This window comes from Pomacea canaliculata, linkage group LG1 (genome assembly GCF_003073045.1).
Source record: "Pomacea canaliculata isolate SZHN2017 linkage group LG1, ASM307304v1, whole genome shotgun sequence".
Lineage (NCBI taxonomy): Eukaryota > Metazoa > Mollusca > Gastropoda > Architaenioglossa > Ampullariidae > Pomacea > Pomacea canaliculata.
The window spans coordinates 22,791,770-22,806,702 of record NC_037590.1 but is presented as its reverse complement, the minus strand read 5'-3'; the positions used below and the strand labels follow the sequence as shown (position 1 = coordinate 22,806,702).

The following is a 14,933-nucleotide window of genomic DNA, read 5'->3' as shown; positions in this document are numbered from 1 at the left end:
TGCTAGGATTTCACGGGCAAGCGCGTGCATCGGATTGTTTTCCGGTTGTAAACCATATTTGGCATGCGAAACTATCTTGCAGTACAAAAATGCGAGTTTGAAGTTTATAGCTTTATATTCAAACCCTTCTTTGGATTTAGGTCGTGAACTGAACTCTTTTTCACTGTCTGTTTAACAATAGAATAGAAATATATAAATATGTCGGTGCTCACGCAAGTTTCCAAACCAAATGATTTGTGGAACGACATCTGCAAAGGTCAGGCAATATTCATTATTTAAGTAGTGAGAGGCATAGTACATAATACAATCTAAATAACAAAAATCCAGAGCTGAAGATGACCACTGAAACTAGTTACTTTTGTTTAATAATGAAAGGCGCAATTAAATGTAGACAGTATGTGTCTAGTGAAATTAAAATAATGAGAAGTTTGCAGAACAGGTTTATCCAAGTGCATACGCCATACTGAGTAAACAGTTTCCAAAGAGTAGAGTAAACCCGTATTCAATTTATATATCAAATAAATTACAAACCTATTTATCTAGTGTGCAGTTAAATTTAATTGTTCCTATTTTCAACATTTGGGTAAGCAAGAATACTAGTATAATGTAGCTTTATATGCAAATTGACGTGGCATTTTTATTTCTCCCATTCTTATGCTACTGTTTGTAGCAGCTTTATTTTTTTTCAAAAGATAATTATCTACATGTGTTTTGTAATGATGTATTCTATCATTTATTGTTTAAAACTTTGTTCATCAGCCTCATGTGAAAAACTGAATTTGGTATATGACTTTAATGTCTAAAAAGTAAATACCTTAATTAGTAGTCTCAAAAGGGTTATAAACCTGAACTGGCAATTTTTATTAATTGTTTAGAATTAAATTAATTGATCTAAAATTAAACAAAAATATAGCAATAAGTAATAATTAATTTGGAGCTACTTTAACTGTAATATACAGTGCTAAATTAACTTTTTTTCTCCTTTAGCATACATTTTATAAATGTTCTGGAATGTATCAAATACTTATAACAATTAATATTTATTTATAGAATTTCAGTCCAGGCGTCCATCATATGATGATGATGCAGCTTCAGTCTCAACAGACTATGAAGACTTTGATCCTGCAAAGCACACTCCTGTCTTCTATGGCCAAATGCATGCCAAAGTAACAGTAGATTTTGATGTCGCAGCAGAGGTTGATCCTGCTATTAGCCATCCATCATGCATTGGTTACGCATTTTGCCAAAAACCATCCACTACTAAACCACCTCAGTCTCAACCTGCTCCACCAAAAGACACATGTATGTCCAACATTTTACACACATAATCAAGTAGTTTTAGAACTGTGGTCTCTTGTGAAGAATATTGCTATATATTTATTACTACCGCCTACCATCTATCACAAACATAAAACATGCATATTATTCAATGTCAATGCGATCAAGATAATTACCAAGCCTTCCAAGAATAATTTTATTCTGAATTTCAATTCCCATTTTAATCTTGACCTCCTGTTATTCTCTAAATCTGAGTGAATATCAACATAAACAATCTAGGCTGTCTTAATTTTCAGTATGTCTTAATGTCAAACAAAACCATATGTAATAGTCAGGCTTAAGAAAACACAGAAGAATGAGAAAACCATGGAGTGTTTTTTGTCAATAACTGTAAAATTGTTTTAGGTCCACCACGTGTTTATTTGGAGCACTATGTCTTTCCCTACATTCTTCCTGCACTTGAAGAAACACTTAAAACAGCAAAAGAAGAGAGATGCTTTCAGGCAAGATATTTTTGCTCATATTTCTTTCTTGTAACTTAATAATTCACTAATTATTTTATTTAGAATTATTCTCTTGCATGATTTATCGATGAATTTTCTTTATATTTGCAGAGAAAATGGGTGAAATTCAATGCTCTTGATTTTATGTCGGAGTACCTATACAGGTAAGGATGAAAATAGGATATTAACCAAATACCCTACCTGACTGCTTAAAAAGAGATGCAGCATGCATTTTTGATAAATGTGAGTGATTAACTTTTATTCCGTAATTTTTTTCTTTTTCTCTTTATTGATAGTAAAACAAAGAACAATTCAATAAAACAAAAAAAATTATTTTGGAAACAGTTTCTTATAAGGCTCTCTTTTTTGCAAGCCAAGTCTTTTGATACTATGTGCAGGAAGAATCCAAACTTTACTGGACGTGAAGAGACTAAGTTGATGGAAATTCCATTTGTGAAAGAATGGCTCAAAGATAAGTAAGTGAAATATATAATCAGAATGTTTAGTTTAAGTGGTTATATTTTAAGTGGCATGTTGAGACCACTGTCCACAAAAGAATTCTTTTTTATGAATTAGATGCTGTCTTTATGAAGTGGATTAGTTTATTACAGCACACATTGGCGGCATGAATGACATGCTAATCTTGGAGAAGTGTCCAGTGTCCAATCTGTTTTTCTTGTCCAAATTCTTAGAAAAGATGGTGCTTCACCAGTCTGCCTATTGACAATTTCACAGCTCTTCTTCAGATTCTCAACAAACTTCTTCTGTCAACTGATTTTAATCAAAGTCTCTCTACTCACCATCCTAGATGTCTCCACTGCTTTTGACACCATTGACCATTCCATTCTTCTAAGCCTATTCATCATTTAGCATCGTTAACAAGGCTGTCACTTCGTTTTCTGCCTACCTTTTCAGCAGACTTTTCTCATCAACATTCTGTTTCACTGACCTGCTGTGTTCCGCAGGGTCCTTCCTTGGCCCTGTTCTATTCATTCTGTACATGTCCTTTCTCTGCCTTAATCACTTCACATCACACATCATCTGTACGTGGATGACTCTCAACTCCAAGATAGTGAAACACCTGACAAGATATAGATGCTGTTGTCCTCCACATCCACCTACTATAAAGATATAAGAAATTGGATGACAAACAACAAACTTTTACTCTATAATAAGACTGAAGCCATTCTTATTGGCACATGCCCAAATCTTGCTCTGCTTCCTTTCTCCCTCCCTCTTCAGCTTAACAATATTACCATTTCTGTTTCTGACTCTGCTAAGAACCTGGGTCATAGTCAACAATATTCTGTCCCAGAAAGACCCTCAGCTGGCACGTGATACTATTATCGTTGCCAACGCATTAGCCAGATATGAAGGCATATTCTCAAGCATTTCAAAATAATGCTGCCCATCTCATCTGTAAGACGAAAACTGACATCCCACCTCTCTTTACTATATTCAACTCGCTCCAAGATTCTAAATGTATTCGAGTCAAAGTCTTTTGTTATGTCTCAATGGCTATGCTCCAACCTACCTATCCAACTCACTTCGTATCTACACACTGCTTCATTCTCTCTGCTTCTCTTTTGATGCATTTGAGCTAGTCTTTGGAACAGTCCTTGGACATTTGGTCCATGTTCCTTTTCTGTCCACTCACATCAAATGAACTGCCACTTCATATTCACTGGAATTCTTCTTCTGAAAGTATCTGAATTTTACCTTCTGCTGCCAATATGTGTTCATATGTAGGTATATACTTATATACGTGCACCATGAATTGCTGTAGGAAGAATACATGACTTATACCTTTATTATTATCATCGTTATTATTATTATTAAGATTTAACATTTATGTTTCATTTATTTATACATTTTAGCCCAAGACCACCTTTGCCACTTTCTTTGGTCTGGACAGAGGATGAAGCTGCTCTGGTTATTCAATCACGCTGGCGAGGATATCAGGTGGATTTTTGCCTTGTTTAAATTCTTTTCTTTCAGTTCATTTTGATATAAAAAGTTTTTTTGTACCCATCTCATTTGTTATTTTATTAGATCCTAATGTCTTGATTTCTGCCTATGTCAAGTCTCTTAAAAAAAAGGTAAATATTTATTTATTGAGCTAATAAATGTGGATCAGAACAATGGCACAGCCTACTAAGTACATTGTACTTGGAAACTTTTGTGTTCATGCTTGGCAGGGGTATGCCTTTTTGATGTTCATAGTTATAAACTTTTGCTTGTCTCCAAAGGTGCGAAAAACTCCTGAAGTGCAAGAACTGTGGCAGTGGCAGCGAGAATGGCGAGAGATCAATAGAAACATCCAAAGCTGTGTCAATGACTTTTGGGAAAGCAAAATGCCTGAAAAGGGTGACACTACATCCCCAGAACTAGAAGAAAAATCAGAATAAAGTAGAAACATTGTTGGTGAACCTCTAGCTTCTTTGTTTAGCTGTTACAGATACAACTTCTCCATGGTGCTGATTTCTTAATCAGCGGCATACCTGTTCATTTTTATGGTGGGGGTTTGGAGAGTTGCAACATTGTGAAGGTTTTTGTTTTTTTTCCAACAAAGCAGGTATGTTTCCAAAAAGATGCACCTCCAAAATAAGGTCATGAAATGAGGAAACCAAATCATCAAGAGACTTTACAATTTAGTCAGGAACATTACTTGACTATTTATCCCACCCACCTCTACTCATTTAAGAAAATGCTGGATAGCACCAACATTAAATAACTGCGCACTTTCAGTTTTCAGGAGAAACTTTTATGCAGCTGGAATATTTTCACTGAATATTTGAATGCTTTCTCTGAGTCTTATTCAATTTCAGATGCATCCCTCTTCTCGTGGTTTTATGATTACAAAGTCAATTTTTGTTTGGGGACTGAACTTTCAAGAAAAAAAATTGTCAACTTCTAACATCAACTTAGTTAATTATCTATTTTTAAACAGATGCTATTTATACATTCTCTCAGGCTCACAAAGTTAATTTAATGTGTCATGAGAATGATCAATGTAGTACAGCACTTTCAAAAAAATTTTTTTATATATATAACCAAAATTATATTTATACACATTTCAGTAATGTAAATTAAAAACATATTCATTGATCAAGCCAGAGTTTGGATCATGATATTACGAACTTCCATCTTGCACCAATCTTAAACAAGCACATAACTATATAATGTTTATTCATAGAGTGCCTCTACCCACCGACAAAAGCAGGTTCAAGGCTCTTACATGAAATCACATGAGCACACAATTATTAGTAGGCATGAAATGCATCATACACACACACAGGGAGGAGAAAACTGGAGTGCGTGGAGAAAACCCTATAAACAGGGGTCACATTCAGAAAGGGGTGTGTTGGAACTAAGATACAACCCACAACACCCAATTCTCACTGTTGTGGTGAAAGACCCTTTAACTACTAAACCACCAACTGCCCTGAACTAATATGATTAATATTAGCATGGCATAATATCCACTCATAACGTCATATGCTAATATTAACGCATTCACAATATTTAGCATTTATACCTTAACATATCTTGAAGAGAGAGGGCATGTCTTTTAGGTAGTGTGAAAGTAGGGTGGGTGAGTGGAATCATGTGAATTTGGGTTATATGGCGCACAACACACATTATTTTCAACAGGCAATGCATCTGAAACTAATGCCTGAGAGTGACCAAATTGTGTTAGAGTAGGTGCACTTGCCCTAGAATACCCAGTCAGTTGCTTATTTAGAAACCATAATGCAAAAAAAAAAAACTGACCTGACAGTAAGCAATCAATGATCAGGCAAAACTCCTTGAACTTTTAGAATTGTAATGTCAAACAGTATAAGAATACAGTATAATAAAACTATTCATTAGTCTAAGCTTCAAACCATTAAAAAGGTTTTCTTTCAATATCCCTGAAAAAGGCACCTTGTTTCTTTGTGATGCAAGGGGACATAATCCCATAGACATAAATGTTCAACATTCGGCTTTCTGGCTAAAACATAATCTGTTCTCAAGGCTTGTTAACTCTTTACTTGATCCTTCAAATCACCTACTGAAAAAGTTTTAAATACTCAGAATAATGCCGCTTGTCTTCTGTAGGCCAAAAACAATGTTCTACCCCACCAGTGTGAGCTCTTCTAGCTACTGGTTCAAGCTTGCACTGATTACAAAATTGCCCTTACTGCGTTACCTTTGTCTTTATGGACCTACTCCAGCATATCCCCCTAATCTGCAGACACCTTACCACCAAGTCTCTTCAGTTTGTTCCTGTAGTCCTCCTCTCTGCGCCATGAATCAGACAAGAGCATGTCAACACATCCTTCTTCTCCTCTGACCTCCATGTTGAATTGTTTGGCCTTTTAACTACTGAGCTTATCTAGATTTGAAGCTTTCAAGTCCAGCTTCAAAATCCATCTCTTTAATAACTTTCATAATCAAGCAAACTCCTTTGCTCATTCCTCTGTTCCTAATCTTCATTCATACTTTTCATTTGTTTGTCATAGTTCCATCCCTTTTCTGAGTCTTCTGTTTCTTTGTTGTCAATTTGTTTGAAGTCTTTCTTTCACACTGCATTGAGTTCAACTCCACATGGCAATTATTATTAATATTATAGTAATAAGATTGATAAACTGGACACCTTAAAGTTTGAGTTTCATATAAGATTTCAGTACCATATCTAGACTATACAAAATATCAGTGCAAACAACTTCAGTACACCTTGAAGCCACAAATGGGTAATGGGTATTTAAGGACTTCACTTCCTTGATATCAGAATTAAATAAACCTGAGCTTTACCCCAAAAATAAATTGCAGCATGACTTAAGTAATTATAGGCTTACATTCTATTAACCTGTCAGCAACTTATAACTCTGGTTAACTTTGACATTTCCCTCTACCACACTTTCAACATCAAATGCCAAGCTCAAATTTAAGGAAGGCTTTAAGGGAAGGATTTTCAATTTTTTCTATGGCCTGCTTTGCCATTATACCTCCATCACTGTAATACTTCTTCAGCTCTTCAGCATATGTGATCCATACACAGTTCACACATCCAGTCATGCAACACTCCACTGGTGGTTCTGGAGGAGGTCCTTTGCCAGGGATGTTTGGAGGAGCTAGGAATGAGTTCCACACAACAGCTGTAGAGTCCATGGGCTTCGTTTTGCTATTCTTCGGGGACAAGTTACAGTTTTTATCAGTGTAGGTATTGCTGGGCTCCTGGGATGAAATCCCGTTTTCTTCTTGTCCGTAACAAGAAGAAGATTTTCCATAAAGATTAAAGTTATACTGTAAACATGAATGTTTCTGCACAAAAAAGTCACTTGCATGTAGCTGGCATTGGCAGGACATCAAACCTTGAAAGATCTTGTAGTACTGCATGCAAATGCCGCTGCTAAACATATTTTTACACTTTTTTCTAACTTGAAATATTCATTTCATGACATTCTTTTCTGGGACTACAGTGTGTAAACTGTGCAAATGACCAATACCCGATCATTTCAAATAGCTTTTCATGATGCACAAATCATCAGCAATCCAATTCCCTGCTCTTGCTGATCAGAAATTATGGACCAACACACACACCTGGAACATATAGATATATAAATTTTGTGTAATCAAAGAAAAAGAATTTGTTCTAAACATTGGTGTCATTTTCCAAGATTTATGCATAGAAAATTGTTGCTACACAACAAACTTATAATGATAATGGAATGGTCAACAAATGAGTAGATGATGGAGTTTACTTAACGAATTGATTGTGTAAAGCTGTTTGAATTCGCTCACAATAAAACTTTAAAACCAGTCTTTCCTTTGACGACTCTAACGACAGCAGACATGTCAGCCGTGTTATTGTTATCCATGTACTTTGTGTTAGAATGTTACGGACTGCCGATTTCTAACGCTGCTGTATTTTATAAATTAAATTTCAATCTAATTAACCTAGGCTGAATTAAAAAAAAAAGGGAAAACAAATGCAGTTGACATTTTAGCAGACGGACTGGTCCAAAAACGTCCGTATTTTGCCCACCCTTGTACTATGTTATTAATAATATTGTTATTTTTAACACTTCGGAAAAACAAACAATTCTTTCCATTACGCATAAATGATACCACAAATCTCGTTTGAAAGAGTTCCATAATGCTATTTTTTTAACATGCATAAAATCAGGATGATACCACGCAAAGTAATTCCCACTATCTAGTTTTGTTTATTTGCTTGATTTTTTGTTTTTAAGTTTGTACTCCGTGCCCTCACGCAGACGACATCCCGGAAACAGTATCGAAGGGGAACAACTCTAAACATCAGCACTACAACAGCACGCTTTTTCCAACTTCGTTCTCCTTAGTGACTCGAGGAGACTTTAAAATGGGAAAAATTTCGAAGCCTCAAAAAAGCAAAAAACATAAGAAAATAAAGTTTGTTGACCCGTTTTACCATGGAGAGCGAAAAGAAAGGTCAGCATTATATGTTGCTTTGTTCAAAATCTTTATAACGTAGCAAACAACTCAATATAACTCAATCACTGATGAACTATCAGCGGTGTATGTGTGATGGTAGGTGTGCTGTGTGCATGTGTGTGTGTTTGTGTGTGTGTTGTTGTTTTTTTTTCCATACATATATTTTGGACGCAGGGCACAGCTCCCATGTTTAAATTGCCCGTTGGGATTAATAAAGTCTATTGTTATTGTTATTGTTATTGTCAAACGTGCACTCAACAAAACCAATTATAACAGTATCTTCACAGAGTGTAATCGTTTTAGCTAATAATTATATTGCTGTTCAGTCAACTTTCTTCCAAAATTTTCGACACGTCGCCTTACTTGCAAATAGTTTACAGTTACTGAGAAATCGTTGTTAGCTTATGAGTGCTGTATGTTTTGCAGGATGTTTGCTGGGCGCGACAATGCACCAGAGAACCTTGATCAGGAGGTTCCACGCAGGTTTAAGGAACTTATCCGCAACACAAAACAGGCTGCAGAACTGAAGAAGAAAAGCAGAAAGCAAAAAAGAGAAATCATTCGCAATATGAGTAAGAAAAAAGTATCATATGGATCAAAGACTTTATTCAAATGTTTAAGATGTTTCATGGATGCGATGACATTGATATGCTTATATTTTTCTCCTCACCACAAGTTTTTATCATACGCTGTATTACTACTAAACGCAAATGTTATTTTTCACACGGAAATTGCTGCTAATTAAAGCTCATTTCATATGAACCAAATTTGAATAGCTTCGAGAACTCTCTAAGTAACATTCCAAACTTTATGATATATTTTACAGCTGTGATGAATAATATAATGTTTATGTGAAGCTTAGACCCAGCGTATATTTAAGTGACTTTAAGAGGGCACATAGACCATGAGGCCTAGGCAGTGATAGCCAATCCCTACTATTATGTGATAGCCACGTTTTTTTATGGCCAAACTTTCAACATCCAATTAAAGTACAAGCACTGAAGTGACAGAATAGTTTACAGTAGTACTACAATTACATCACCAGCTCTGTAGCCCTAGCACTTTAACAAGCTTCTTTTTTTTCTCTTAATTTATATTTTGCTCGACAAAAGTTACATTTATTTGGGCAGTGTTTGTGTTACAACACACAACATTAGCTTACATTGCTGCTATTCTTAATTGGCAGCTCATACTGTACAAAGAAATTAAAGTTATAAGTATTGTTATATATTTTGATAATGATACTTAAGTTTTAGGATGGACCAGCAGACATTTGGAATGCAGATTTTATTAAGTTCTCATAAGTCCTAAGACCATCTATTAAAAGGCAGATCTTTTTGATAATATCTTCTCTTGACCTGTTATTACTTTTAAGTATAATAAACACAGCAACTTCTTCATGGACTTTTTCTTTTTAAACAGAAAAGGCACAAGATCTTAATACTTGCCTGGAACCAATGCCTCAAGCACCAGTATTCCAGAAAGAGAAGGGAGAGACTAATAAGGCATTTATGAATCGTGTCAACATGGAAACTAAAGAAGTTATAAAAGAGTCACAACTGGAAAAAAAGTATAGGGTGTGCATTGTTATTTCTGAAAAAAATAGGCTTTTGATCATTATTGACAGAAAAGCTTTCGCTTTACTTTTTGAACTTTAACCTGCCATGATTTTTCAAGAGTCATAGTGTAATTCATATTTGTAGGCATATTCATACAGTTTAAGCAATTTTGTTTTTAAATTTCATGTGTATGGGTGTGTCATTATCTTTGTGAAAGTTTGACCACAAAATAAGTGAATTTCATCCTTGGCTGACACACATAGAGAAAGGTGTACGTAATTGTACATCTTGCTGTGTGTTACTGTGAACTGTGGTCGAATAAACTTGGGTTATGGATGAATCAACTAAGGGTCATAGTCAAGAATTGACTTGTGCGTGGTTTTCTAAACACTAAACCGTTTCAAGTGGAAGCCACATTACAAAAACTCTGAGCTCATAAAATAATTTATGCTTTTTTTGTTGAAAATGGCATGGTTGTGTTTTTGGCTGTATGTGTTCTACATCTGTGTATAATTCATAATTTAGAACAAAGTCTTGGGTATTATTAATTACTAGTCATCAATAAATATATGAACACAGATAAATGCACAGCACTAAAATCACGAACTTGTATTACTGGACTGCTTGCAGACAATTTTTTTCCAGTTAACTACTAAAACGAGACTAGTGTACATAAAACTTCCGGTTTAGTCACATTCATTGTTTAGGCTCGCTGAGACTAACAGCAGAGAACTTTGCAAGAGGCTAAGCATTGGTCTCGGCAGACAGCAGTCATCCTATACACATCCATGCTAAAATCATAAAGAGATGTGAAAGATCTGATTAGATTTAACATAATCATCCTAAAATTTAAGAATTTTTGTAATTCTATCTAAACTGTAAAGTTGTGGAGTTATTGTCCATATTCTTTGTAAATAAATGACTTAAGAAAATTTTTAAGTGAACAGTGTAAATTTTGCTTTTTCGTAGGCTACATTAGCATGTAATAACTTATCATTTGACCTCATGTTACATTTCACAGCAAAACACACTCTTTCTCATATAAAGGTTGACATTCTTTCAGATCGACCGAACCTCTTCCTCTCACAAAGAAGATGAGGGAAAATCAAAAAAAAAAGAGTAAGTTCAAATATTTCTTTTTAATCATTTTGATTTTGTTTTTCTTTGTAATTCAAGAGGAAATAGATAAAACTTTCATTTCTTCTGTTTGATTTTTGTCATCAGTCTTTATGTAATAATATTTTTAATTTGAGTTTGTTTCTTTATATCTTAGTAGGGAATAAGACAATCTGAGTCCTGTTCTTATGTTGGATGCTAGTTGCTTCTGCTGCTAGGGCTGTCTGGTGGTGGGATTGTTAGTGCCTGTCACCAGTACAGTGAGGGTTGGCTGTCCTGGGTTCAGCTCTTGTCTCAGGCATGCTGTTCTTTTTCTGTGTGTGGCATCTGTTTACAGGGCTGACTGCCTTGCTGTGATATAGCAATGTGATGTGGCTTAACATAAAACACCAATTCAAAATTGCCTCTTTTACTAATAGCAGTGCTAATATGATTGTATTACACCAAGAAAAAGCTGCATTGTTCAGTATTATTTGGCATCAAGCATGAAGTATGATTGGTTGTGTTTATATTTCGTTTTTAATATATATATACCTTCTCTTGTGTGTTGCATAAGTAGCTCATACTATTTCTTTCTTACATTTTTTATTACATGAAAAAGCTTTTAAAAAGTTGGTGCTGGCTTTTTCTGAAGAAAAGATTAGAATTGGTCAGTGAAAGTCGAGTACTTTTAGCTTTGATTTTCATAGAAGCTGTAGCCACATAATGACATCTGTTCTTTTCCTAATATTTTTAACAAATACACTGGACTCTGCATGCAAGAATAGTTGTCATGCGTTATTTGGTCGTGGTCACTGCATGTTAACACAGTAGTGGTTAGTAAACCACCAGAGTACAATAAGTGATCTCCTTCATTTTTGCGATTGACAGAAAATTAAAACTGCGGAAGCAAGCAAAGAAAGAAAGAGAAAAAGAAAAGAAGCAAGCAAAAACAGAAGACTTTGATAAATTTCAAGGTAAGTTGAGCAAGTACAGGAAGATAAGGTGTTGAGGGGTTTTTTTTTTTGTTTGTTTAATTTCAAAACTTTTTTCAACGTATTCTAAATGTACATCTATCGGAACAAAACTCATGTCATAGTACAGAATACACAAGCTTAGATTTAACTGGGACTAGTATTGCATCAACATTTTATTGTGCTCCATGCTGTTATTAGTTATTTTTGTGCAATACATATCTTTGATTTGGTACTCACCATAAAACATGAGGATACTGAGTACAGTTTTCTTCTGTGCTTACTAGCTAATGATTCATTGCCTTGTGGTTTTTTGTCATAGCTTTTATTATGCAATATCTATAGATATTTCAGGATGTATAAAGCATAAACACTAATAAACTTTCATCTTAAAAGTGGATACTTTTTACAAATTCATAAGATTTTAGTGTAAGACAAAATTTCATCAATTCCTTGTTAACTGTTTGTTCAGAGGATTCAAAAAATTTTCCTTTGGATTGTTTGAGTATTTAAAACTGGGTGCGGTGTATTTTTCTTTGCTTAGATTTGGATATGCTGTAGAGTATAAATATTGTTGACTTTACATTTTTCACATACCTTGGTACAGCTGTATTCCTAATTTGTGTATACTTTCTCTTAGGGGTATTGCCTCATTACCCAGAATAGATGGTTTTTTAAGTCTAAAATGTTAGTAATCAAGTAGAGTATGTGAACTTTGGAATGAAGACTCCACATAAGTTGGAAATTCAATCATATAATTGGGTGTACTCAGGCATTGCTGGTGCAAATGGATTACTCATGAATTGATCTGTGTCAGTGTATGGAATGTAGCTTTTACAGAAACAATTATAAATATTCCATTCATGTTATGCTGTCCTTCTTCTCTACCAGATAAAGTTGAATTTGGAGAAGTGGTTCATGCTCCACCAATTATAAAAACTCTCCCACGTAAAGCAAATCAGTCTGACAAGGTATGGCTTTTGCTTTTCTTTTAAAGAAAAAAAAGATGAGGTTTGTAACTTTTCAAGTTTAATAGTTTTAGAGGATTACTCCCAGACGGCAAAAAAGTCCATGAAATAATTTTATGACATCACATTTTCTTGAGGTATAGGGATGATCTCCTGAATTATCTAAAATAAAACAGAGGGTGTGTAATTTCAAGTTTTAAAGTGAAAGTGTTCGGAGTTAAAGTATAAATTTTATTTAATCCACAGCCTTGGGTGAAGTCTCTGTTGCTAAAAGACAATTTGCTTGAGAACAGTGCTTCATCACACCAGCTTGGAAAATGTAACCTTCGGAAAAATTTGTCTCCTGGCCAACAGCTGAAAATGGACAGTCTACGTCAGAGTGTCATTGACTTGTATAGACAAAATAAAAAGACTTAAACCATAATTTTTCTTTTTGTTGCCTGTGTATCAGAGATTGGCTTGTGTGTGTGTAACTTTGCCATTAAACTTCTCTCATCCCTGGTAGACAAGGAAAGGGGATGACTCGGTGTTCAGCAGGTTTCAGTTTTGTTTTTGTTTTTTTAACCACAGCATGCGTACTCCGCAGATACTTTTGTACCCATTTTACCTGTAAAGCTTCTGCTCTTATTCTTCCTCTTTCTCTCATAAAAGACTATCGCAGACCATTAAACCATGGAAACGCACTCGAAAGCGTCTTCGCGTCCTCCTCCACATGGTCGGACTGACTAAAGCAACTTTTACCATCAACACTTGTGGTAAAACAGATGACACGCTATATAATAATGGATGACGCACTGGTGACCGCACACACCATATAAACGGTTAGTGCGCGTCGGAGGATCAGTCCCATGATGGTCGAAAACACGAATGGTTCGCTTTTTTTTTTTTTTTTTTTTTTTTTTTTTTGCACATATATATATATTCGATATAAGAATTAACCTGTAAATTTCAGCCTCCAAAAGCAATCCTTTAGTTAAGTATCCGGTAATAAAGTACGCCATTCGCACCTGCGATCAACGAGCGCAGCATACAAGATCTCATAAAACTTCACATTGTTTTTTGTAAGATACAACTGAAAAGAAACTTAACTAAAAAAAATATGCTAACGCTATATTAAAAGATGGTTGCTATCTACACCTGATTGAAGAGCAAATAATTATGTTTACCGATTAAAACAGGTTCTAAACATTCCTCCAACAAGTGAAAACAAAATACTTGGAAATTTCGATACGACCGCCTTTCTTCAAACGAAGTTTAAATTTCATTAAAGTTTCAGCTTTGTGAATCGACATCACACATCTACGTGCAGTTATGAACTCGGCATTCCAGCTTTCAAAATCGGTAACCTTATCCGCCAGCTCCAAGTTTAGGAATGTCATTCTCATCAGGCCACGAAGATCAAAACATCTGAGGTTAATGATCGTGTGCAACAGTTGGTCGAGCTGTGTGGGGAAGGGGGAAACGTGATGCAGTCATTCACCTTAATGTTTGTCCACTTTGAACTCTTCCTATCGGATCCGCTTCCGAGCGAACAGCGGCGCAGAAGACACCTAACCGATCTGAAAACGATATGGGGCATGACCTACAGAACTGTCAAGAGAGCAAGGTTAACAATCAATACCTGTCATACTATTCGGGTTTTACAAGACAAGGTCAAAGGTTCTTTATTCATACAAATTTAAAGGTCTAATGTAAGAAGCGGCGCAGTTACCGAAGTCACGGACTTTTGAAAATGCTATGAGTCACTGACGGAAAATCGTGAGATATGACCGCGAACCTGGTTTTCCCTCTTGTTCGAGATGACACACGCTTCTTAGCTTTCCGTCAATGACGCCACACGTATGGCCACGGCTCCGTTTCATACATTAAGCCCTCGAGGTTTTTGATCGAGAAGGGACAGTTCGTGTACTTGCACGCTGATGGCCATCACGGGAGTATAATCATTTTTCTGCGTCCCACAGGGCCGACAGGAAAAGGCTAAAAGGGTCCTTGGAAGGTTTACACATGCTAAAACCCTGATGCTTGTGTTTCAAAGTTGTATTATTTTAATAAAAATCACCAAGTGCAATTTCTATCTGATGCCACTTTACCACC

The 14,933-nt window shown here is 35.4% G+C and overlaps 2 protein-coding genes across 2 annotated transcripts; both read left to right on the top strand.

The window, feature by feature from the left end:
- The first annotated feature begins 7 nt into the window (after positions 1-7).
- On the top strand, positions 8-4,893 carry LOC112564812 (IQ domain-containing protein K-like). Its single transcript, XM_025239889.1, has 7 exons — positions 8-256; positions 1,051-1,302; positions 1,684-1,781; positions 1,893-1,945; positions 2,180-2,257; positions 3,659-3,743; positions 4,031-4,893. The coding sequence occupies exons 1-7, from the start codon at positions 199-201 to the stop codon at positions 4,187-4,189; spliced, it is 783 nt and encodes a 260-aa protein (XP_025095674.1). The 5' UTR covers positions 8-198; the 3' UTR covers positions 4,190-4,893.
- A 3,170-nt stretch (positions 4,894-8,063) lies between these two features.
- On the top strand, positions 8,064-13,263 carry LOC112564801 (coiled-coil domain-containing protein 137-like). Its single transcript, XM_025239878.1, has 7 exons — positions 8,064-8,240; positions 8,670-8,815; positions 9,666-9,820; positions 10,866-10,921; positions 11,789-11,874; positions 12,763-12,842; positions 13,086-13,263. Exons 1-7 carry the CDS (start codon positions 8,152-8,154, stop codon positions 13,254-13,256), a joined length of 783 nt encoding a protein of 260 aa, XP_025095663.1. The 5' UTR covers positions 8,064-8,151; the 3' UTR covers positions 13,257-13,263.
- The last annotated feature ends 1,670 nt before the right edge of the window (positions 13,264-14,933 follow it).